At 40.2% G+C, this 25,482-nt stretch overlaps 1 protein-coding gene across 30 annotated transcripts in view; it reads right to left on the bottom strand.

Annotated features, from left to right (window-relative positions):
- Positions 1 to 2,632: 2,632 nt before the first annotated feature.
- Positions 2,633 to 25,482, bottom strand: part of ZBTB20 (zinc finger and BTB domain containing 20) — a 468,555-nt gene continuing 445,705 nt past the window's right edge. For 29 of the 30 annotated variants that reach the window (XM_017833966.1, XM_017833967.1, XM_017833961.1 and 26 more), the window contains 2 exons: positions 9,314 to 10,921; positions 2,633 to 4,142 (listed from right to left, as the gene is read on the bottom strand). In XM_017833966.1, coding sequence (XP_017689455.1) covers positions 3,724 to 4,142; positions 9,314 to 10,901 — 2,007 coding nt within the window. In that variant the 5' untranslated portion in view covers positions 10,902 to 10,921 and the 3' untranslated portion in view covers positions 2,633 to 3,723. Of the gene's footprint in view, positions 4,143 to 5,669; positions 5,783 to 9,313; positions 10,922 to 25,482 lie in introns of all 30 variants that reach the window. The other variant, XR_001877851.1, reaches the window with a different exon arrangement.

Raw genomic sequence — 25,482 nt, 5'->3', positions numbered from 1 at the left:
AGCTCCTAAATTCACAGTGACCTGGCAAGCACTTTCAGCTACATTAGCAGTCATGCTGCACGTTGTTTCATGTTTTATAAAATCAAGTCTCGAAGTTCAACAAAATCAGTTAATATTTCAGGCACTCATTTATGAAGACCTTGGCCTAACTTCTTTGACAAGTGTTTTAGAATTCAATCTAGTAAGCCCTAGCTTTACTTGAAGAACTTTGTTTATTTATTTTATTCAGTTGGCACCCTCCATTCATTCACTACTGATCTTTAATTCAAATTTATTAGACCTCTTAAAAAGTTTGGATTTAAATGATGATGCTTCTTTGATTTAGGGAAGGAAGAAAGCTGAAGGATTAAAATTTGGATAGGATTTTTCTCTCTAAACATGATAGTACTTGGATTTTGGTGTATGTAACCCCTGATTCTTGTTTCCTGTTTACTGGTATATCTCTTCTGGTATCAGAACCATATTCCAGAATATGCTACATCTTGACTACAGTTCACCAGAGTTACAACAGCAAATTGAACAGCTTTTCCCCTACCTCAGATGACAAATGAGCAGCTACATATTTTTAAGCTGGGTAAAATTTTTCACTCGTTCCTCATATGGGATAACACTCTTCTATACTAAAGATCTCAGAAGAAAACAACCTTTCCCCAGAGAAAAGTCTCTAATCCTTTTGTCTAGGTTCACTTTCCCCATTTTCTTCCACACCCTTGTCTCCAGAACCTTTGTTTTCTGCACACAGATTTAGTGTGCCTTTGCATGACAGATATTAGTTCTCCCTCTCTGTGTCCTGGGCTTTGTCTTTTCACTTCTCGGTTTACATGCTGGCATTGCTTTTTCCAGTATGGTTAAAACAACAATATTTGTTAACTAACTTGTGCTCCTTCTCCAGCCCCTTGAGCTACCCAAACAAATTGGTAACATAGAAAGACGTTACCATAAAAGAGACTCATTTGCTCTGGCACTCACCTCAAAGCCTCTCTTATGCTGCATACTGCAGATGAGAATCAGGGCTTCAGCGTTTAGGATCTGCTGAACAATACCTTGCAGGGCATAGAAAGATTCTGAGACTGAACCACCTGTTAGGGTTTTTTTCCCAAATAAATTGTAATGGAACAGGCATAGAACATATAAATGAAGTTACCTGTATTGAATGACAGACATCTGATAGAGAAGCCGCAGGCGTAAAGAACACACGAAGTTGTATATGGAGATCTATCAAGTCAACAGTTAGAAAGTTGTCCAGCATAAAAAAATGTCTCATGTGAAATGCTCAGTGTTCACAAGCAAAGTTCTGTAAACTTAAGAAAGCTTAATTTAAATATAAACACAAGTAAAAGCTAAACTAGCAATTTTTCTTTTTTTTTCTTTTTGCATATTTTTGTTAGGTGCTTTTTCTCTGCCTAAAATATGAAGTCCAGAGTGCAGCTGGTGCAAGTCCTCACTATAGATTTCAAGCAAGACAGTGTCAGACACTGATCCAACTGAACTAAGGACCCACGTACTTTGGGAGTTGGCTTTGGGGGAAAAATTCTTACACAGATACACAGAAGACAACTAGGGAGAACACCAGTTCAAACACAGTAAAACAAAATACAGAACACCGACATATATATGCAGATCAGGAATCAATCTTTCACACTGATCCTACATTCCTTGCATAGCTTGGTATATGCAGAGAATGCGGGATGTGGCCCTTCCATTAGACATTTTTGCAAATGAAGGGAAGATTATTTGCAATGGTAACATTTTAAGTTATTTTGGCATCAGCACAAATTACCAGGGGCAGGATCAGATTCCCACACAAATATGGAAGCTCTCTAGCGAGCAAGGCAGGGATGAGAGAACAATACAGCAGATTAATTCTTGTCCAGTGACCAAAAAGAAGGGAAATCCTAGTTATTACACACTTCCAAAACTTTCATTACTTTTTCAAATAAGAAGAAAGACTACAGATTATATCATTCCCAAAACCAAGGAAACATTGCTAGAAAAATCTCTTTCTCAAAAGAAACCATCCTTCAGCAGAAATAAATTCTGAGATGGAACCAAAAAAGAAACAATAGAAGCTTGGTAAGAGCCAAAAAGAGAACCATGTAATTCAAAAAACAAAGTAGCAGTTCAAATGATACTGCAGGATGCACAAACACTAGTAGATAATCTCACAGATGACTTCACAGAGCCCCTCATCGACCCAGGTAATTCTTGATTCCATTAGAAAAGAGAGAGAATAATACTAGAAAAGAAAATTAAGAAACATCCTTCCTCTTTTTTAAAATAAAAATCAAGATCATCTCCCCTTCCCCCCTCTATCTGGAAGCAGGTTAGCTAACCTTAACAGTCTCAATTTAAAATAAAATATATATTTTTATATATATTCATATATATAATAAAAGAGAAGATATTAGTGGCAGTGTATGCAAAACAAAAAAGAAAACAAAGAAAAATTACTTTTAACAATCTCACTTTTTTTGTTTTTTTTACACAAATACTGTTGTAAATATATTAAAAAAATCAGCATTCTATCTGGTAAACGTCACTTTTGCCCCTCTATAAAATTTTGAATTAAAAAAGTCCCAAGAACTCTTTTTTTTAAATTATTATTCCCCTCCCCACCCACCCTCTATTCCTCTTTCTTCCACAAGAATAAATCCTGATGCAACTTTTTTTTTTTTTTGCAAAGATTGTGGGAACTAACCCTTCTCTTGTACCTAGATCCATAGGTTGCAACCTCTGATATCTTTGATTTTCCTCTGTGTTTCTCTTTGCCTTCTGTGAAAGTCCCTCTTGATTGTGCTGAGGCCCTGTGCTCAGCGAAGACACTGAATAAATTACAAAAAGCCACCGTTGCTCTTTGTCTGAATCTTCTTGGTTTCTGCTATAAGGTGGTGGTGGTGGTACGAGAAAAGCAGCGGGGAGGGTGCGCCAGAGAGCGTGGGATGGAGCAGAATCCAGGTGAGGAACCTCTGATTCTTTTTCCTCACCCTGCAGGGACTCCACACTATCCAAGCCACACTGCCTCGCATTCCCCTCAGCCCTTTTGTGTGTTTGTGGATGCGTGTGTGTGTGAAAAAGCAGACTCGTGGTGGAAACCAGCAGGGCCTTGTTTCCTCTGGTTGCTGCTCAACCAGAAGCAAAATATTCCACAGTTCTAACTGGATACTGTGAAGTCCAAAAGCGGTCAGCAATGTGAATCATGTCCATTGAAACACTGCAAGCGGTGTACTTATAATGACAGTAGGCCTTGTAGATTTGTAGTATATTTTGTTTTGTTTGTTTTTTTTTGTAGTGCTCTTCACAAGTGAGAAAAAAAGATTTTTTTTTTTATTATTTTTCTGTCTGTTTTTTTAAATTTTTTTTGTGGTTTTTTTTTTTTTTTTGTTGTTTGCTTTTTGTAGTAAAGAAGGGTTGTATTTAGAGGCCAGTAGCTAGAGATCCAACCAGTGGAGCTCATGAAGCACTACCTGGCCTTAAGGCCACCATCCGAGGGAGGCTGGGAAAATTATTATTCACCCAGCCTCCAGAAATGTAATGTACCAGCAGGCAAAAAACAGTTCTTCATGTAGTACAAAAACAACAAAACAAAATGAACCCAAAAAAAGGAGGAAAATAAAGGTAAAAATGAAACAAAAATAATTTCTTAAATTCTAGTGCCATAGCTTTCTTTTTTTTTGTTGTTTCTATTTTTGTTGTTCATAACAAAGAGAGAGAGAGAGATTCTACTTATCCGTCTGACACATGCATCCTCATGTGGTCGTTGAAATGCTCAATTTGGTCAAACTTAGCTGGACAGACAGAGCAGACGTACGTGGTCCCCTCCGTGCAGGCCACCACCCCGGCGGGGACAGCCCTCGCGCCGGTGCCGGTGGCTCCAGGCGTGCCGTTGGTGGCACTGTGCAGAGCCACATGCCTCTCCAGCAGGGTCTTGTGGGAGAACTTCTTCTTGCAGATGTAGCACTCGTAGGACTTCTCCCCACGGTGGAGACGCATGTGCACATTAAGGGAGCTCTTCTGGGTGAAGCGCTTGTTGCAGATACTACACTGGTACGCCCTCACGCCGGTGTGCGTCACCATGTGTTTGATTAGGTAATCCTTTAAAGAGAAGGAGCGCCAACAGATGCTGCATTGGTGTGGTTTCTCACCTGTCCATTACCAATGAGAAAGAGAGAGAGAGAGAGAGAGAGAGAGAGAGAGAGAGAGAAAGAAAAACAGACAAAAAAAAGAAGATCGTAAAATTAAACCAGCCCAGTAGAATGGTTGGCAATAAACTAATGGTAAGTCTTATGGGGGTCTTTGAAGAGCTGCTCTGGCTAACGAAGAGTAATTCTGTTAATAAGTGTGTTTTGATACACAACATTTTTTGTAATCAGAGGTTACAAATGCTTTACAAAGGGGGCTGTAGGTATTCCCAATCCACGTACAGTAAAAAAGAGTTCAGGTGATCTCTTCAAGTTCACATAGTAGGAACTAAGACAGGACTGGAGTTAAAATGTCCTGATATCTACACCCAGTTTCAATGGCACAGCCTCTTCTGCCTGTGTCCTCATGCTCATTTCTAGAGAGGTGTTAGCCAGGTTACTTTACCTTTCAGTGCCTCCATTTCCCTGCATGCAACCTGCGTGCAATAAAAGCATGGACAAAGCTAGTGATTACTATATAGCTGACCTGTAACACATTTATTTTGGTCAAATTGCTTTGTATTTCTCAGAAGAGAAATGCCAGAGATTGCCAAAGGAATCCAATGCTTTACAAGAGGTTTACATTTGTTGCCTCCTTTTTTCTGGTCAAATCTCATAGATGAAACATGGATAAGAGTAACTGAAAAGGGAACCTCAGTATACAGAATTGCCCAGGCTGGCCAGCACCATGTGAAGGACAACCTAACAGATAAAATTATAGTGTAAGAGACAGGAATTTTAAATTATTTGACTGTCAATTAAATAAAACACCTTATGAGGTAAATCAGAGATAAAATATACTTATGTAATCCACCACATTGCCTTGGATCTCCAGGACTGCTGTAAAACTGATTATGGTAACTTGTATAACTGAACTCTGATCATGAACTCTGACAAACAAGTGACTACAACGATGAACTGGGAAAATTACTCAACTGAGAACATATGATTGCTTTGTTCAGGCTACTCTGAAATCCTCCTCATGCTCAGAGTTCTTCTGGGAAACAATGCCACAGTCTCATGTTTCATGGTATCAAGCAATGTTTTCATGATATGTTGTTGCATTGATAATGTAGACAATAACTAACACCCTGGATGCCCCATCAAAAGCTACTTTTTAATTTGTTTTCTGAATCGCTTGTGGTATATTTCAGGTTTGGTAATTCATCATCCCCAAAGCTGTTAGGGAGAGAGATAGCTCTGTAGCAATCAAAATTATTCTCTGTTTCACTGATTGAAAAAATTATTTTCCTGTGGTTATTCTGCAACTTCCCATCTAGCAGAGATTTTTCTTTCTTTCCACAGACATCCTGCTTCCTCCTTTTTACAGTCTGTCTGCACTGTTTTAAATCCTGAAGAGTCAATCTTCAGGGACCATGACACGCCTGTGGTAATATATAATTTACTCTTTGTATAGTGAGATTACAATATGCCAGTTATACTCAATTTTAATAGGAGATAATTAATATGGACTGGATGTGAAGGACCTACTTTTTTATCTCTCTGAGTCTCTGTTCCTTTTTATTTCATGGTTTGCATATATGATGGTGACATCCATGAATGAAATCCACTTGCTGCTCTTCCTTGCACTCATGAGTTTGTCCCTATTTGGTGAAAGACACTTGGTCAAAACACTGAGTCCTTACTTTCCTGATGGCTTTGCCAAACACAGTAGTGAAATGAGTGCAGACAGATCAATTTGCTTGACACATTATGTGGAAAATGATAGTCTGTCAGTTAGAATAACATCTGATTAACTTAAAAGAGACCGATTATATTTACAGTGGTCATTTTTGCCTGGGGAAATATATGTCCCAGAGTTTGTAATAAGTTGGTCTCCTCCACTCTAGACCCTGTTAGGACTATGCTATAAAAACACCTTAATTTTTTCCTGCATATGTTCTGGCTTTTTAACCTCAGTTTCAAAGCCTTCCTGGGAGTTTTCCTCTCCTAAGAATCTCAAAACTTTTTAGTTGTGTTTTTTTGTTTTTTTGTTTTTTTTTTTTTATGTAAATATATGTGCTTCCTCAGTGAGCACTGTAGATTCTTTATTCCCATGATTCTTCATCTTGAAGTCAGAGAAAACTTTGCTCAGTGAGTTAAATGTGCATGTTCCTCCTTTTGCTTCTTTATTTTGTATTTGGCTGGTATTAGACAGCAATGTGGGGCACTTAGAAACATAGAATCACAGCATATCCTGAGTTGGAAGCAGAAAAAGCAATGTCAGTGCCCGGTCACGGTCCCTTTGGCATGCCTTTTCCAGTTCCAGCATTCCTGGAGATGTAGCCTCTGTGGCTCTTTGAACCCTAACCCTAACCATAATGGATGCTTGGTCTGACACTGAGGCCACAGAATCCTAGAATATTCTGAGTTGGAAGGGATCCACAAGGATCATCAAAGTTCACCTCCTGGGCCCGCACAGGAGCACCCCAACAGTCACACCATGTGCCCAAGAGCATTGTCCAAGCACCTCTCAAATTCTGTCAGGCTGGTGCCATGACTACTTTGCTGAGGAACCTGTTCCAGTGCCCAATCACCCTGTGGGTGCAGAACCTGTTACTAATATTTAACCTAAATCTACCCTGAGACAGCTTCATGCCATTCTCTCATGTCCTATCACTGGTCACCAGAGGGAAGAGATCAGTTCCTGCTCTTGCACTTCCCCTCGTGAGGAAGCTGCAGACCACAATGTCTCCTCTCAATCTCCTCTTTAGGTTGAATAAGCCAAATGACCTCAGCTGCTCCTCATATGACTTCCCCTCATCCCATCACCATGGGTGCCCCAGATTACAGTGGTATGGAGGCAGCAGTGTTGGGGCCCTGCACAGACATTGCATCCATTCTAGCACTGCATTTCCACAACACTACGTGTCTTGGAGAACAACACTGCAGGATACATTAAGGCCAGTTTGTAGGGAACATGGAAAAATAATCATCTCTAGTATGTTTGCATCCATGTGAAAGAAGAAAAGGAAGTTGGTTTCTGTTGCATGGAAAGCTACACCAGACCGTAGTTTTCGGAGCATAAGAACATACAGAGATTTGAAGACGTTTAGATTGTTGAATTCTGGTTTATGATTAGACTCCTCCATGACTTCTCTTGTGAGCCCTCCAAACAGAAAGACTAATTCAAACATTTACATGTCCTAAATCTTTCCCTTTTTCTGTGGATCTTTTCCAGAGCCACTTTGCCTGGCTTCTTTGACCAGGGATAGGGAAAATAACCCTGACAGTGGGAACAGCTGTCTGCTCCCCATTTTTGTAATGATCCCGTCCAGCACTAGACAAGGTAGCAGACATCCTATCTCTGAGGCTGCACATACAAAGATTATTTTCAAAAGGGTTTTCTGAAACCCAGCCTTCTGTTGGTTGAGGTGCAATTATTCTCCCAGACATTCCAGGAGCCAGTTTGTTCCTAAATGAATTTTCAAATAGTTTATCTCCCTGAATCTTTCCTTGCCACCAGAGTTTATTATTCTGGGCATTCTGAGACCCATACAAATATAACATTAATTAATGATTAGAGATGCCTACCAGTTTTCTTGGTTGGCATTATGTGTAATAGCTAGGAATGTTTTAAGGTCAGATCTTCCAGTACTACTCTTTATCTGACTCCAAATAAAAAGTGCAGTGCGCAGCTTGGGGGTAGGAGAAATAAAGCACCCAATCTCAGTGAAATTATTTGTGAAAATGCCTTTCTAGTTTTTAGAACAAAGATGCAAGGAGATATATTTGAATATGTTCTGAAGGAGATATTTTTCTGAATAAAACACTATGTATGTAATATTTTAGCTATGTGTCCACAACAGAAAGATGAAAAACATGAACAGATACAAAGGGTAATCTTGGAATTCAGGACTCTTGATCCTTGCAATTATACATTTTGTACCAGTCCTGAAATGTTGATCTTTTTGTATACGTACATGTCTGCCTTAGATGTCGAGGAGTTTTTCATTTAAGTGATAAATATAGGTAAATCGAAGTTAAACGTTTACATACTCACATGGAATTGAAGTCTATTGCATACAACTGAGAGGCATGACCTACATTCCTCCCATACTTTGGGTAATTTTTCCAGGTTTCTACTCCATGTATCACAAACCCAGCATTTATTTTAAGATCTGATGTTAACAAAACCACTGCTTGGTGAAAGAAATATTTACTCTTTCTTTAAACTAGAATTTCTCTCCAACGTCATAAAGAGCCGAGGGCTAAAGCAAGCAAAATTTAGTCCTGAACTCATGATAGTTCCTCCATGTAAGATACATATATCTCCTTGCTTTGAAGTCTCATAACTTGAGAAAGCTAGAAAAGGCAGTTTTGGTTCGGTAGAAAATATGGTTACCTATATTGTCTCAATAGCCCATAAACCATATATTAAAGCAGCTGCATTTTTAAACAAAAAAGTGCTGATGTTGTGTTCTGTTGCGTTTTACATATATTCTTTCAAAATTTTCTCATTGAAACCTATGTTTCTGTACTCACAGCTAGTGAATTATCTGACTTACCAAGAGAGAAGGGATTACAGCAATCAGCTTCAATGTAGTACAGAAAGACCTCTTTCCCTCCTTCCTTACAAAACTCCCAATTTACTTTCTTATAGGAATATGTGAGATCAAGAAAATATGTGGCAATGTGCGTAACATCCAGGTCTGGACCTACTGCTGCAGCTCCATCGGTAATGACTTTGCCCTAACCTCATGCCAATTATCATCACTTGAGCTTAAACCCCTGTAGCTTTAAAACCTACAGGGGTATGCCCTTTCTTAGTAGATACAGTTTTTCTTATGACTTATTACAGTTCCTCATGCCACTTCCACTTAAGGTTGCCTGGTCGCCTTGCAGGATACAAGAAATGCTTACCATTTCCTTGGACAGATGCGGGGCACATTTTACTCCGACTAAAATGAGCTTGTTTCTGTACCATGCACAGTTAGGCCCCTGCATGAGATCTGTACGTTTCTGCAGAGGCTCAACTTCAGTGCAGTAAGCTTGGGGAGTGTTCAGTGACACCCTGGATAACCCCTCTCTTCTGTTTGTGTTGGGGGCTGGCATGTTGGCAAACAGACTCTAAGTCCATGGTTTTAACGGACTTTCTCTGGCTTCATATATAAGCCAAAGGGAAGTACTCTTACCTGTGTGTACAAACATGTGCTTGACATAGTTCTGTTTGGCGGTGAAAGTCTTGTTACAGAGAGTGCACTCGTAAGGCTTTTTTTCGCCTTGCCCACCCGCTGTGCTGTGGCCCGCAGACGGGGCCAAGGGCTGTGGGGCTGGCAGCTGGGCAGTAAAGGTTGACAGGCCAGGCTGGGACACTGTCACAAACTGTGTCTGTTGGCCAGCTAAAGGCTGGGGCAGGCTGAAGAGAAAAGGTTTAGGGCCACTGCCAGCAGACTGCGTGGTGAAAAGGGCAGGCAGGTAGGTGTTGCCAGCTGTGCCAATGACCTGAGTGTTGCTGGTCAGAGTCAGTGGCATCCTCAGATTGCTGGTGAGGGTTTCTGTCTGGCGTAAGTAGATCTGTGTGGTTGGCAATGGTTGGGCAACAGTTGTGTTGACAGAAGGCTGCAAAGCCCCCTTTTCGGTGCTGTTATTGACTGTGAGCACTTTGCTGTCCATTTCAACGTCATTGCTTCTCTCTGGTGAGGAAGAGTTGGCATCTACATGTTGCTGCTGCTGCTGCGGCTGAGTGCCATCAGCAGGGACGTCATTTTGATCTGCTTGAGAAGGTTCTTGCTGCCCATCCCGGCCCAGAGCAGCCATAAACTGCTGCTCCATGGAATCAGGCTCAGTGCCAATGGAGGAACTGACGCCTGAGTCAAAACTCTCCCCTTTGGGCTCACTCTCAGTGCCTTCTGCTTGGTCAGTGTCCTCAGTGCATTCCTCAGACTCATTGCGCTCAAGGATCTGCACCCTCTGTTGGCCATAGTAGTCATAGTCATCCTCCATCTCCTGCTTAATATGGATGTTGCCCATTAGGGTTTGAATTCGGACAGGGCGCGGTTGCTTGCGGCAGTGTGTGGTTTCTGGAGTGGTGGAGAGGTACCGCTCCATCTGTTGCGACCGTTCATGGATCCGGGTAATCCAGCTGGGATCTTCTATGTGATGGTCCCTGGGGAGTCCCAGGGCTGTTTCATGGTGGCTGACCACAGCTCCACTGTAAAAGGAGCGCTCCCCACTGCCATTTTGCATGGAACAGGCATAGAGGGCCGAATAGATCCTGTCCACACTGTGCTGTGAATGGCTCTGCAGGTAGCCAGACTCTGTGTCGGTGCTCTGCCCCGAGGTGCCTGATTCGGGTGTTCCTCTGGGTGTCTCCTGGCCAGAATCCTGAATCACTGGGTAGACCTCTCCCACATTTTGCGAGACAATCCTTGTGCACTCATCGATCACAGTCTTGATCTGCAGGATGCTGGCAGCTGTGAGGATTTGGAGGGCCTCTGACTGTGAGACCCGCAGCACCCCGCTGTACATGAAGTCAATGAGCTTTTGCACAGACTGGACTGACACCACGGAGGGGATCTCGATGTCACTGTAGCCCAGCAGCAATTTGTCCTGGAAAAAGGGGCTGCCAGCCGCCAGCACACAACGGTGGGCGCGTAGCATGCTCCCGTGGATGCGGACCGTCACGTCACAGAAGTGGCCACGGTTGCGCTGCTCGTTGAGGGTCTCGAGCACAGAATTGCTGAAGTTGTGAAGGTTGATGCTATGAATGCGCTCTGTCATCCCCTTGCAACTGATGTTACCTGGAGCAAAGCAGGAGACAAAAAGAAAAAAAAAAGAACAGATTGAGTCTTGTCCTCTGCAGGGCCACAGTCAGAGCACTGGCAAAGGTGACTGCCCACTGGGTAAACAAAAGTGACTGCACTGTAAAAAATCACATACAAGGGCATTGGTAAGAAGACATCATTTTTGTAAGGCCAGGAGTAAATTCTGCTACTCATTTGCAGATGCTCAAGTCCCGAATTTTTGGGCAAAAGCAAGTGAAGACAGGTGTACCTGGGCCTAAGTTCCAATCATATTACTGGGCCTATCAGTTTTTCTGGCTTTAAAAAGCTTAGAGCCAGCCAATTATAAACACTGAGCACATGGATTAAAGCTGGATTTTAAACTGTTTGGATGTGGACCCATGCCAGAAGAGATCAGAATCTTACTTTAATGACCCCAAGTTGTTAATGCAAGAGTACATACGAAAATGTGATTTCTATCTAGATTGGTATTTTAAGGAATGTGGATCCTATGTTTCACAGTACAGTGAAAAAAACTGGCAGTTACTTTGTAAAATCCAAATCTGGTTCAAGATTTAGGCTGTAAATGTTCCTAAAATCCCACGCACAGTTTTGTCTGGGTTCTGGTTTAGAACATTCGCTACCCAATAGTGACAAACAGTCCTCTGAAAGAACCCAAAGCAAAAAGTTAACATGAGCTGTCCCCTTAATTTTTAGCATATCCCAAGTTCTGACTTGCAGCAGAATGCCATCATATAAAAACAAATGTTCTCCTGCTGTTATTTACTTGACAGAAACTGGAAAATTACAGGCATTTACTCCAAGGAAGATTTTGTCTTAGTTTGGCTGGATAATCTAAATAGAGAACAGTTTAGAAAAGCATCTAACCAAATTGGGTACAGAGCCAATATAATCTTCAAATTTAACTTTTACAAGTGACTGAAAAGTAACTTCTTAATCTCTCTATCCACTGTTCCCTATTTTCATCTTGCTTCCTTTGGTTTTAATGCTTTTCTATTTCCTTTCCTGTTCTTTACCATTTTTAGTTCTATTCAGATTTTGATGGGCAGAAACTGTTGTTTCACCTTTTAACTCTGAAGAACCAACTGCCTTTAGAATGGTAAACAAATAAAATAGTATTAATAATTTTCTTCTCTTCGCATTTGTAGCACATACATCACCTTGGTTCCTAGAAAAGCGTGCAGAGAAAAGTAATGCTAAATCACCACTAGTATTACAGACATTTTATCTTGAATATTCCTACCTAAAGCTACAACCCCTCTTGCCACAATTACTTGTCAATGTGTGAGGATCCAAAAGGAAAATTTGATAAGCAAGCATGAGTAAATTAAACTAGCTTATTGTCACTGTCTAACAGAAATATACAGAGCAAATAACTAGCATTGATAGCATTGAAAGCAGTGTCTTTTAGCCCAGCAACATCTCTCTAGTCCACCCTAAGAAGTGCTTTACATCTCATACACGGGCACTAGAACACTATTCACTGCAATTTGCAGGAAAATGTGACATCTTCCCTGTTCTGCCTTTTCCTTACATTTATTAACTTCTGACATCTCAAGCACCCTCTATTCTGGTGGTTCAAAGAGAAACCATCTTGGACACAGGTGGTTGTTTTAATTCTCTGAAGTAGCTAATGATAAAAGGGAAGCACAAAGGTCAGGAACTGGAAATCATGATGGGGCCTGGCTGTCTGAAGAAGTCTGATGTTAACAGATGTAAACCAACCAGTACCAGAAGGGTACTAATTGCCATGTGTGATTAGCACGCTGCAGGGATGCTCACAGAGCAGAAACAAGGAGGAAACTACTAACAGTATGACGGAGGTTGTGAAATAAATCTGTCTTGTTCATAAGCTTAGCCAGGAAACCAGAGTTTCTTCCTCTGATGAGACTGACCATAGGACCGGAAAAACATCTTAGGCATTCAAATACATTGCAACTATTATTACACAAAATAGCGTACAGAAGAGATGTATTTCCTCCTCCTTCCAGACAGAGTAATTCTCCAAATGCCTACAGGGCAGTTCAGGATGCTTCCCTTCCCAACATGTCAGATCACACAAGAATCCAAAATGTATTTACATAAAAAGTCGGAATCCTTGGCAAAAGCTTTGTTCTGGTGAAGCAACGGAAGGTGGAAAATTAATGATAAATAGATGACACATCTTTTCAAGACCTACTGTAGGCCACAGCAAATGACTGTATAGCTACCCATTTATCTCTGTCTTGAGTAGTATCAATGACAACTTGATTTGATCCTAGGACTATTTTTCACAGAAACACGACTTTATGTTCTGCTTTGTCAAATGAGGTATTTGATAATAAGAAATATGCAGCAGTCCAACTCAATAACCAAAAACCCCTGCTTTCCACATACATTCACAGTGTGGAATATTCTACACATATCAGAGAGGCTACAGACAGGTCTCTTGATTTGAACAGGTGCAAAGTAGTCTACTTTTTCCCTTATGCTCCTTGGCAGATAAAATAATTTTGTGAGTGGAACTCTGCAAAATGCATCCTCAGGACAAGTCCTTTCCAGAAAGGTGTAATATGCATCATGAGACTGGATGACTTCTTGGGAAAGTAATCTCTGCCACTTACCCACAAATTATGTACAGAAAGGAGGAAGGGCAAGGTTCATCTATCAGTTTCAACAGCCCTTCTCAGGTCCTGGTTGTGGGAATCAAGAGTTGTGTAGCCATAGAGTATTCTGTTGTTAGATGGCTTGATGAAATCAGGCAGCTGGGCTTAACCACGGCACAGAAAAGAGGTTTGTTTGCATTGTTGAGAGTGATGTGAATATCTCTCCTCTCTGCTCTAGAAGCTGATTTAGGGTGCACCTTGTGGTGTAGGACCTGATCTGAAAACCAACTGAGTCGCTTCATAAATGGCATGGAATGCTTTTTGTTGCTCCTGTTAGTAAAAACAGAGTTTACCCTTAGAAAAAAAAAAATCCTTTCCTCCTTTACTTCTTCAAGTGAAATTGGAACAAATACTACTTCACCTGAGAAACAACTGAAATTTACTCCTTAAGGATAAAACAAGAAGGGTGGTGGAAGAGACACACAACAAATGGAAAAAAAAGGTAATAGAGATTTTGAGGATGATTATTCTAGGCCATCTTCCTTGACATTCAACATTGTAAACTATATTTATCCAAAGTACAGGCAATCAAATAATTTCCAATAGTGTCAGAGACACTACTGCACAAATCACAGCAGTATGAAGAGCAGTTTTAACAAATTCCAGAGACGGGTCTGTAGCAAAACCTGCTGTCCCATTCAGATCCTCTCCCTCTGCAGGAAACTGGGTACAGATTTTTGTAGTTGAAAGCCGAAAGTCCAAAGCTGATGCTTCCCATAAAACGTGGACTTGCCAATGCAGGTTTGATTCTAAGTAAATGCCACATTCTGACAAAGGCTACTAGAGCCTTGGACAAGCCAGAAAGCGTGTCAGCTCTTCACAAGACCCAGCTATACACACGCGCACTCACCTACTCGTCACCGCACAGAATGCCTGGCTCAGGAAAAAGACTGCTGTCTCGGGCTCTTCTCAGGCCTGCCACTCTTTTAAACTCGAGACAGTGGGAACCTTTCTGCGAAATTCAAGTGGTCTTTGTTAAGTATCCCCCCCTTTTTTTTTTGTCCAGTAAACATGATGTAGAGATCCCAACGGACTTGTTCTGAGAAACTCCTGTAAAATGGTTTTGTCCCCTTTCTGTGAAGCTAGTTCTGATTGGAGGGGTATTCACAAACCATATAGGAAAGAATGGGTGTGAAAATGCAAAGGCCATTCTTACCCAGATGGGCAATGAATAGGCATTTGCAGTTAAAAAAAAAAAAAGGCAGAAAAAAAAAAGAAAAGAAAAAAAGCCCAGACAACTGCACAGATTATGCACATTTGAAATCCTCCTGGGATACAATTTGAAGCTGGCATGGCATAAAGGTGAAACATATTACTGTGCAACTTTGAAAAAAGCTTCATTTGCCCGTATGCAAATGTACCGATTAAACTGTCAGGCTATTCACAGAAACATGCATGGAATTCATCCTCAACTAGTAAGAAGGAGCACAACGTGGATGGGAAAGGAAAAAAACTTTTGTTGTGTAATACATGACTGAATGCTTAGATTAGTGTTTCCCTGAATCTCATCCACCCCTCCTGCTGACTTTTATGCTATGGGCATTCAAAAGAAAGTAGGTTTTACCATGACAATAACAATGACAACCCCTCCAAGTACAGTACCAAAGAGGAAGGCAATGGCAGAAGGAAACAGCAGGCAGTGGACTCCTGGAAGATGCTATAGAAAATGTGGAAGTGCTGCAGTGAGGTATATCGAGCATGGCCTCAGGCAGCTTTCTATTTGCCACGGTTACCATACACAGACCTACATAAACTAGAAAGTTACGGCTCGCAAAGGTGATTTTTTTTGTGCCAAAACCATAAAAAATGACCCCCAGCAAACACATGATGTAGCAGAGCTAAAAAGATGTACAGAACACTGAAGACTGAAGGCCAAACACAAATGACTATGCTGTACATTTTAAAATGCATTGAGAAAGGATTTTTTTGTACAGCCACTAGATGTCCCTTTCTGCAAAGCCAATTGCTGACAGCTTTAATGTTCGTACCTGAAGGATATCAGAGACTTTGATTTTCTCTAGTGTCCTTTAAAATCACAGTATCTCAAAGCTCATTGATGACTACCATTTCTAGAAACACACTGATGATGAATCCACCACAGTTACTGTAACTCAGCAGTAGCTTGGTGCATAGCCTGCACCTGAAGCAAAACTGCCTAGGACACTGGAATCCAAGCTCTTTCTGGAAACTTACTGTGTGTTCTTTCACAGGAATTACTAGCAGAGTGAAACCCAAAGACTCTGTCTTGCTTTCATACTTACAAGGGAAAGAGAATAATCGTCTTACATTCTTGAGAACTGGTAGGCTTGCTAAGACATATAGATTAAGTTTTAGCCTCAATCTTCTGCAGTAGCATTTAGAAAATTGTTTGGCAACCCATCTCACTGGTACTAAAACAAGATCAACTAGAACTAGCTTGATATATTTGCCTAGTTTGTCTTCCTGACAACCTTCTCAGCCCTTGCATTAAGAATACACACTTTGAGAGAGAGCAGAAAAGTTGGAGGTATTGTATCTTGTACATAATATGATAACTTTATATTCTTAATATCAAAATGACAAGTGTCTCCCTAGTTGGGAGAACACCCTGGGCTAAGACAAAGATGTAGAAGTTAGGCTTAGTAGGCCTTCTTCCTGCTTCTGAAGTTGTTTCTCTCTGCATCAGTAATCCAGCCGCTAGTTCCTTGGAGCACAACAAGCTTAACTAACCCACTGCTGGTGGAGAAAAGCATTATCATCTACTCCTTACTCTCTTTCTCTACCATGGGTGGTTTTGGAAATCTCTAATCCTCGGTCTTCACACCAACTGCTGTATGACCACAGCCTTCTGTTTGTATCAGAAGGATGCATCAGGTTCTTCAGATAGTCACCTAGTCTACTCCCTTTCCTCATGGTGGGAACAACTTACCTACACTATCTCTTCAGTAATTTGTCTACCGTGTTTGCAAAAAAATCAACACTGGGGGGGATTTCCACTCCCTCCCCAGACAGACTGTCTGCTATCTTTCTAGCAAAAAGATGTCTTAGTATTTAACTTTGAAAATGATTATTCATCGTTTCCTCCAGCGCATAGAGAGAACTATTGACCACTTCCCTCTTTATCGGACTCTCTCATATATTGGAAGGTGCCTCACTTTTCTTTTTTAGACCTATCTTTTCTAGGAAATACAAACTCAGGTCTCCAAATCATTCTCACTGGTTATAGGTATTCCCCTCATTTTTATCTTCTTCCATCTCCTTTCCAATTTGTCTTTCTTTCACTTAAAATGCAGCCCTACAGTGGATAAAGTACTCTAGCTAAGGGAGGTGAATGAAAGAGTTGCCTATTTATCATCATATATGATACTCTTTAAAGACTTTACAGAATAAATAAGCCAACCAAACAAAATCCTGTTATCAAAACAGATTTGCTCTAAGAAAGATATATCTCAGTAAAGAATCCTTAAGTTGGGATGAAAATCTCAACTCTTGCAAAATACAACAGTTTAGTGGAAATACAGCATTTCCACCACAACATATGAAAACTACTATAGCCCCAAAATTTCCATAGGAAGTTTTTTCATTTCCATACATTAGTGTGTTATATTCCAAACTTAGCACCATAACCATTGGTGCTTTCTTCAGCTCCAGTGACCCGATTTATCCAAATTGACAAAGCTTTATTTTCTGTTGTCCTAAAGTTAGTTACTCTAAAATAAAACTGAATTAACAGAGCAAAAATTTCTATATAGTGTTTCCATACACAAAATTAGTCCTGCATCATGTTCTAACCCTTTGGGACCAATTTAGTGGGGCAACATTTCTTCCACTCGAAGAAGTGACCAGAATTCAAATCCTGAAAACCTGGTAATGTCTGACTTCTCAGCATATCTCAAAGACAGTGGAGAGGCCATTTTAGTCACTCCTGCTCAGACTGATTCTCCTGAATATTTGGCCTCATTCTAAGCAAGAGGAAAAGCTTATATGGAGTTTCAGGAACACAGAAGAACATTTGTATCCTCAGCAGGAGATCTGACCAGGAGTAGCCCTTGCTTTCTGTTGCTTTAAAGGTTTGCTGGAGTTTTCACCCAATCATCTGCTTGAACATCTTGAAATTCAGTATCTCCTTCTATAATATCTATCCAAAACAAACACCAGATGACACTACACAAATTGCCCTAACCCTACCAGATTGTTGTTAGAATCAAAATATGTAGCAGTCTACATTTAACAGGAAGTACTGTATTTTTACCAGTACAACATCTATTAATGTGTCAGTAATACACTCTATGGAAGAAAGAATCGCTGCGTTCTGAAAGCTGTCAAACTTCTCTAAATTTCATCGCTAATAACTACATTTGTTTGAAAGACATAAATGCACGCACACACAAACAGAACCTTATTCTCCAAGGATAAAACATATCGAAGAGACAGCAAACAAGAAAGAGTTTGCTTAAACTTTGTTCAAGAAATAGACTTTTTCTGAGACTAGAGAATATTCAGCAAATTTCCTATGGACGATTTATTCAGTTAATTGCCCTGTCCTTTTTAGCATTTACCTAATGATGAGATATCCATTTTACATAAAACTGAAGACTAAGCCATAGGTGTTCTGTACATAAATGGATTCTATATTCAGTGGGCATAAATCCCCAATGTCAAGAATAAAAGCCTCTATTTCAGCCTACACGCTTGAGGAGCAGGCAGTGAGTCACCTTCCTGTGCTTCGTCTGAAAGACTAGGAGAGGTGTCCATCAGCACTAATCCTGTTTGCTCTACAATCCACAGGAGGCAATGTCTGTGCCTCAGTTTGCTCCACATGTAGAACAAAGACAGCATCACTCATCCCATCCTGCAGGACTGCCTGCCTTAATTAATCCTAACAAATTGTTCTGCATTCCTTGGATAAAGAATACTACAAAAAGATGAAGAATTATCTCCACAGTTCTTTTCAGATTTTTTTCTCCATGATTACCAAAAAGTTGTTTTCTTCTCAAACTGTTTAGTGCTTTACTTCCTCTATACCTCTTTATGGTCAGCATCCAACTTAAAACTGTAAAACACCAGGTAAAAACTGCTCCAATTCATAGCAGTGTTGTGAACAAAGCCTTCGAAGTGTTACAGCATGTTCAGCTATTTTTAAGTTAGAGAAGTACAACATTTTTAGTAACATTTTTAGCCAGGGTATTTACTTTTCCCACTTTCAGTCCAATCTGTATACTTGCTATTTTAGGAATTTCAAAGATACTTTAAAGATGGTATAGGCAAAAGCCATTTTTTATTCCTAGGCACATATTTGAGGTCCAGTCCAATATACCTCCACATTAAACACTGGCACACATATACACACACACTGTTTTTCTAAGGTCCTCTCTCAGACTTTGTCTTCAGACCTTGTGCTGCTACAGCCGTGGCATCGTATCCCCCTAACATAGACTACATTGATGGGGGATACTTCTCCTGTAGGTACCTACACCATCTCCAAGCAACATGCATGACATTACCAGAAGAACCACTGACGCTGTCATCACAGCTGCATTAACGGGGATTTCAACAGACTGGCTATATCATTACAAGGGTGGTAATTCCTGTGACCCAGCCAGCTGCAACCTATTTATGTTAACAAAATATAAGCTTGCCAAATAGCATTTTAATGCTCTTTTTAAAAAATGTAAAGGGAGAAAACTATTCAACTGCCCTCTTAAATTTGGAAACAGAGAAACAACATGGCCACATGATGGCATCATTTCCTAGGAAGAGATACGAAGCCACGCTCATCCCTTCTTCAGCAGGGAACATTTTCATGTTCTACGTGAAAACTGTTTCAACCACACTCTCTTGTTCCCAGGGAGTCATGCACGATCCTGCCAAGCCCCAGCATGGTCCAACTGTTTTAATTGGCTATAAGTTTATAGCAGTTTGGCTCTTTAAAAATCTAGGTGCATCTATTGCTAGTTTTCCCTCACAGTGCCAGGTGCTGTTACTCAGAGGGCGTTTTGCACTGGTGGACCCGCAGCAAGAGAGCCACAGAATAGGGAAGGGGTGAGATGGGCCAGCAGTGCTGGTGGAGTTATGGTGTGAGCACTCCCCAAACAAAGAATAGGGGGATGCTTCTTGGGAAAAAAAAACCATCACTTTTTGGAAAATGTAGGCAAACAATGTGATTTATTTTGCTGTTCTATGGTCCTGATTAAAAGATTACTCTAGTCCTTAAGGATACCTTCACCTGCTTTAAGGGCTTTTGTTTAAATCCTAAATAGTGTATTTCAGACTGAATATCCATAAGGAAAGTGGATAAGGATTGCTTTTGGTTATCTTGCTGTGGGGGAACTGTATAAACTTATACCCTCTCTCAGAAACGTTGTTTAGGGAGGAGAAAGGGGGTTGGAGGTGGGAGCTGAGTCTGGAGAAGGAATGAATTAAAAGGATAATAGGTGCAAATATATTAAAACATGTCTCTAAAAGAGACAACTGCTATTCCATGAACTCTTTCACGTTCGCCCTGTATTGTTAGGTTTTTCCCCCAGGCAGAAAGACAAGGAGGAAAAGCTTATCAGCCTGAGTGTGGTTAAATTCAGTAAGCCTGAAAGCCTGTGGGCTTTGGTTAAAAGGAAAATATAGATTAAAACCTCTTAAGGTAATTACCTGTTTAGAAGGTTTCTATTCAAGCTAGAATCCTCTACAGGGAGTGTTTGTAGCAGTCTGTTAGGAGAAGGGTGCAGTCAGATATGTCTGAGTTTTGTGGGAGAGCTGCTGCCTGCAGAAGAGCACTGCTTATATCCTGCATGGTTCCAGAGAAAGGCCTTTCCATGTAGGAGATTTTGTTCTGGTCACAAAACTACTGGTTGATGGGAGAAACAAGGGATGGATGAAAAATTGTAAATGCCAGTCCTCAGGGCTGACAAAAGGATTCTTTTATCTCTTCCAGTGACTTTATCTAAGCCCTGAGTAGAGGAAAGCTATCACATGAAAATGCTAGATTTTATTTGGTTATTTTTTCCATTTATCTTTTTTATCTACTAGTGAAAGGGTAATTGTCAACTAGTACAACTGGGTGCTTTGGTGAATATTTCAACTTAGAAATATCGTGAGACAAATATTCATACTGTTTTGGACTGTGGCTTCTTTATTTTGAGTTTATGGGATGACTGTTCAGGCCTGCTTATAATTCAGATTTAAATATCAGTGGGAAACAGCACATGCTCATGTCAACAATGCTGAAGGCCACAGGGAAAGTTTCTGTGCTCTGTAATCCCTGGGAATAGATTTATTTCCTAAATCACCCACTTAATTTTGATAGGAATAGAAATGTATGGCAGAATGCTTTAAACTAATAAATCAAGGAAATAAACAGGAACACAGCATTGCTGGGTGGCTGGATATCATCAGATGGATCTCTAACATTAAATGTACGTTGTCAGTTCCAACGCTTCTCACTACCCCTCAGGGAAAAGGCCCTGGAATTACATGTATACACAAGCATACAGACACCAACAGGTGATACTAATGCAGTGCATGAGAGTTATTTCTCAGGTCTGCCTTCAGGCACATTCTACCCTCTACTCAGCTAAGAACATTAGAGATAGCATCTGGGAGTTTTATTTTGAATACAGGGAATATGCCCTGTTTTGAAATGTGGCATAGGATCAAAACACAAAGGTAGTTCTGTTAAAATTGACATTGTTGCCCACATAGACAAGGAACTATGGGGAGAAGCCCCTTTCTCTTTTTTTATTTCCTCTATCATACCCCTTTTCACACAAAAATTGCTACTTTGTGTGGATTTTTTCTCTATCTGTGTAACATCAATAAATTACACGTTATCACGCCTATCATCTAGTTATAAAGAGCCTTTCAAGATTTTTAATAGATGCACAATATTGCTACACTTACATTTTCACTGGTTAAGAAGTCAAAAATAGCTGTTGTGAGATTACTCTTAATTTATACTACTTCTCTCTCGTGGGCTTTCAAGAAGCAGCATTTCAATACAAGTCACAGATTGATACAGAGTATATATTGCACATCCCAGCCAGGCAGAGATCCTTTCAGTGTTTAATAAAACAAAGCTGGGATGAGTAAGGGTTCTAGGATTTGTTTATCTTTTTTTCATAGGTGCAGTTAATTCCTCAAGGAGCTAATAGAGCTGTCAGATTACCTAGACATCTTGAATCCTCTTTGTACTCTAGTTCCTGAGTGGTAGATACATAAGACTAGATCTCATGTTATTTTAGCCTTATAAGTGACTCTGTGGACAATGAAAATTGTCACAGAAAACATAAATGAAAAGATGGCACAATGGCATCCCCTCTAGAAACAATGTAATTGATGTCCTTGGGAATCCAAATGCACAGGGCCAGCCAGAACAGGTTGCTGTGGTCTGCAAGGCAAACACCACAATGCAAATGAAGTTTAGTGACGTTCTGACAGGCTTACAACTGACTTTCACCTATGGAGTAGATCAAACACCATGTTTCTTGTGAAAATACAGTGACTTTGCCCCACAACATCTCCTAACACACTTTATACACATTAGTAGGAGGTACTAAACAGCACCTCGGTATTATGTTTCAGGTTCTCTCCCAGTACCACACTAAGGCTTCAGTTCAAAAAAGACTTCAATGAAAGAGCTCTCTTTGTTCAGCTGTTCAGTGGAGAACAAGGCAAGAATTGTTTTTGGTTTTCTCTTATTCGAATACTGATTTGGCCCTACCTTTTTCTGAAGTTACTGAGGGGGATCACAGCACAGAGATTACATGGCTACTCTTCCATAGGCAAACAAGAGAAAAGAGGAGGAAGTGACTAGGGAAGCTTAGAGGAAAAGAGCAGAAAGCTCCAATGCTAAACAGATCACAGTGAACAGGAACAGAAGGTGACCAAGCAGGTCTTTAGTAACTTTGGAGTTGCATAGTTCCAACAAACCAGGCAACTAATGCACCAGTCAATGCTTCTCAAACCATGGGACCTGACTCCTGAGAGAGATGCAAGCACTAAGCTACATAGCATTTTAACAACCCACAGTAGGATAGAAGGAGATACAGATATAGCTGCTTCAGTTTGCTTCAGACAAGAGTCACCTGTCAAACACTGGAGTGCCCCTCTGTAGACTGTATTAGCAAAATGGTGCATTTGGTTTAGTCTTCTCACCCAATTAGGACAGAGGAGATGACAGCAGTAGCATGTATGGCTAAGACAAAATAACAATGATTGGCATGATTTTGTTTGACATCCTTCAAGCAGATCACATAAAGTGACAGTTTTGGTATGTGCAACTTTGGGAAGAACAAGTACTAAAAGGAAAAAAAAAGAAGAGGAAGTTAGTCAGAAAGGGTCTGAAAGGAAAAGATAAGGAAGTAAAATCCGTAAGATCAGCAGGGAGGTGGCCTTAATAATACTTTAATAGAGTCCCTATGCACACCCAAAGACAACAACAGAAAGAGGAGGAAGTAGAAAATGCTACAATAGTTAAATAACAAGGTATAAGAGTTCATTAAAGCTGAAAATGTATTCTCCAAGTATGGAAATCATGTCCAAGTGACACTAACAGAACTGAGCATAAACTGTAGCAGGCTAGATGTAAAACAAAGATTACATAGGGTAAAGAGGAAACTTAAAGAGAAACTCACTAAAGGCATAAAGATAAATACCTCAATAAAACATTATTTAAACATATCAGACAGAGAAAGTTTACAGGGGAACAACTGGTATCTGAGAAGTGCTGTAGATTATGTGGATTGATAGATTAAGTAGGCAACCAGTAGATTCAGTGTGTTAGCTAGACTACTGGTCTGTGAAAGCAGTAAAGGTAATTAAAGAGGTTACAGAAACTCTACAGTGGAATTGACATTATTGCTTTAATTTTCAAAATGGAATATGATGGAAGAAGGTAAGCTATCTCAACAGGAGAAGAAGAAAGCACTGCTCTGGAGACTTGTTAAAAAAACCCCCAAACCAAACACAAAACCCCCATTACAGAAACAAAAAACATGAACAAAATCCCCAATAACAAAAAAGTACTGGAAAATCTTCACACATTGAACAGTGACAGATATTTGTACAGTATTCATCAGTCCTTCATTTCATGAGTGAAGCTGTTGAAACACTCATCCAATATATAAAATGAGGATTTTCCTGGAAGACTCACAACTTAAAGAATGGCAATAAAAATCTTGGAGGAGGCAGACTCGGAAGACATGAACAAGTAAACTCAGACTGCAGATATCTTACTGGACAGTTAAAGCATGCCTTGGTGGCTACAGCATGACTTAGAAACAGAGACACCACAGTATTACCAACTCAGTCACGTCAAGAATGGAAGCTATGGAACTGTAAAGATCAATAAGCCTTATCCTTTTTCCTGCTATTTAGAAAGAATAGATACACTGCAGACACATCTTCAAGTTCTTCCCTGAAATCATGAAAGCCACATACTTGCATGGCAGTTTTAAACCAAAGCTGATATTACACGTTATCACTGAGAGTTCTCTAAATGGAGAGCAGTAAGAAAAGTGCTGAATAACACAGGAATTGACAACCTAGCATCAAGCCAGTATCAAGGGATCATCAAATAAGAAAATCAACATTTAGGATAATTAGACAAACTTTCAAAGGAGTCTACGTGTTAGAAATGTGATTTATGCATCAGTGAAGCTCAGGCTCCAAAGTCACACAGTTGCTTCTGAAAACATACTCACTGACTTCATAACTGAAGTACCATATGCTATTAGTCATTTCTCAAGAGAAGAAAAGCCCGAGAGACCAACCTGACAAAACTCACTTAGTGTACTGATTAGGAATGTAGAGACCAGTTCCTATCAGTACTACAACATTTTACACTGCCAATTCTTCAGTGTATTGCGATGACTTTTTCAACAGAGGCAGGGTGAGCTCAGCTTATAGTTTTTTATACTTGTATTTACTTCTGTCTCTACACAACTCAAGCAACATATATCTCCATCTATGAAAAAAACAAGTAATTCCTAACTGATATTTCTTTGAGAGTTTTACAAACAGAAATATAAGTGTACAGGACATAGAAACCACCTACAACTACTAAAAAGCAAAGCATTTATTAAACAAAATTTCAAATATTCTTCAAGATGAAAGTAAAATTAAGTGTTGTGACACTAGTATTTGAGAACTATGGGTACCCTCGCTTTCAGTTTAGCTTTCTACGGAAAAGGCCTGTATCATTATTATTATATCATCTAAAATAGATATCTAAACATACATCATTTCTTAGGTCACCAAAAACAACCTAAAAATATTCAGCATTAGCTAAGACATACCATACATAGATTAGCAAAAACACAGATGAAATTACTATTGACATACTGTCTGACTATAAACAAAGAAGCTGCTAGAATCACGGCCCCTCTTCTCCTCACTGAGAGTGGAAACCATTTGAAAGCTCCACAGCAGTTCCTAGGGAATCATAGCCAGATATTTCCAGAGGGAGAGGGAAGACCATAAGGGCATGTAACCATTCTCTTCCTGCCACAGAACCTCAAAGAGGAATACAGGAAACCTAAAAGGTAAAGATGAGGCCAAACCACCTTCAGATCCATCTAACCTCTATATTAGCCCCAGGCAAATCAAACCTGCAGATTCATGGGAAGAGAGTGGTAGGTCCCTCTAGCTGCTCAAGAAAATGGAAACCCAGAGTTTCCATATCCACTCTCAACGCTCTGTGGAGCTCAGGAACCTCATGAGCTTCCCTCTCTTGACTTTCCCTGCCACGCTGGAAGGCTATGAAGCCACAAAAATCATAACTTAGAAGGAAAAAAGAAAACAGACTGCTTCAGAGTTCCCATCCTGTGAAAGCTGGAAAATGCTGGAATTAGACCAACTCAGCCACGTTACTTGAGCATGCAGGGGCAAAAAGTTCAGATGTAGTCTATCACTGAGAGTGTTTATAAAATGCATTCTATTTAA

Source organism: Lepidothrix coronata, unplaced genomic scaffold (genome assembly GCF_001604755.1).
Source record: "Lepidothrix coronata isolate B3197 unplaced genomic scaffold, Lepidothrix_coronata-1.0 Scaffold226, whole genome shotgun sequence".
NCBI classification, from domain to species: Eukaryota; Metazoa; Chordata; class Aves; order Passeriformes; family Pipridae; genus Lepidothrix; species Lepidothrix coronata.
The sequence above is the reverse complement of the archived record's forward strand: the minus strand, read 5'-3'. Positions and strand labels throughout refer to the sequence as shown.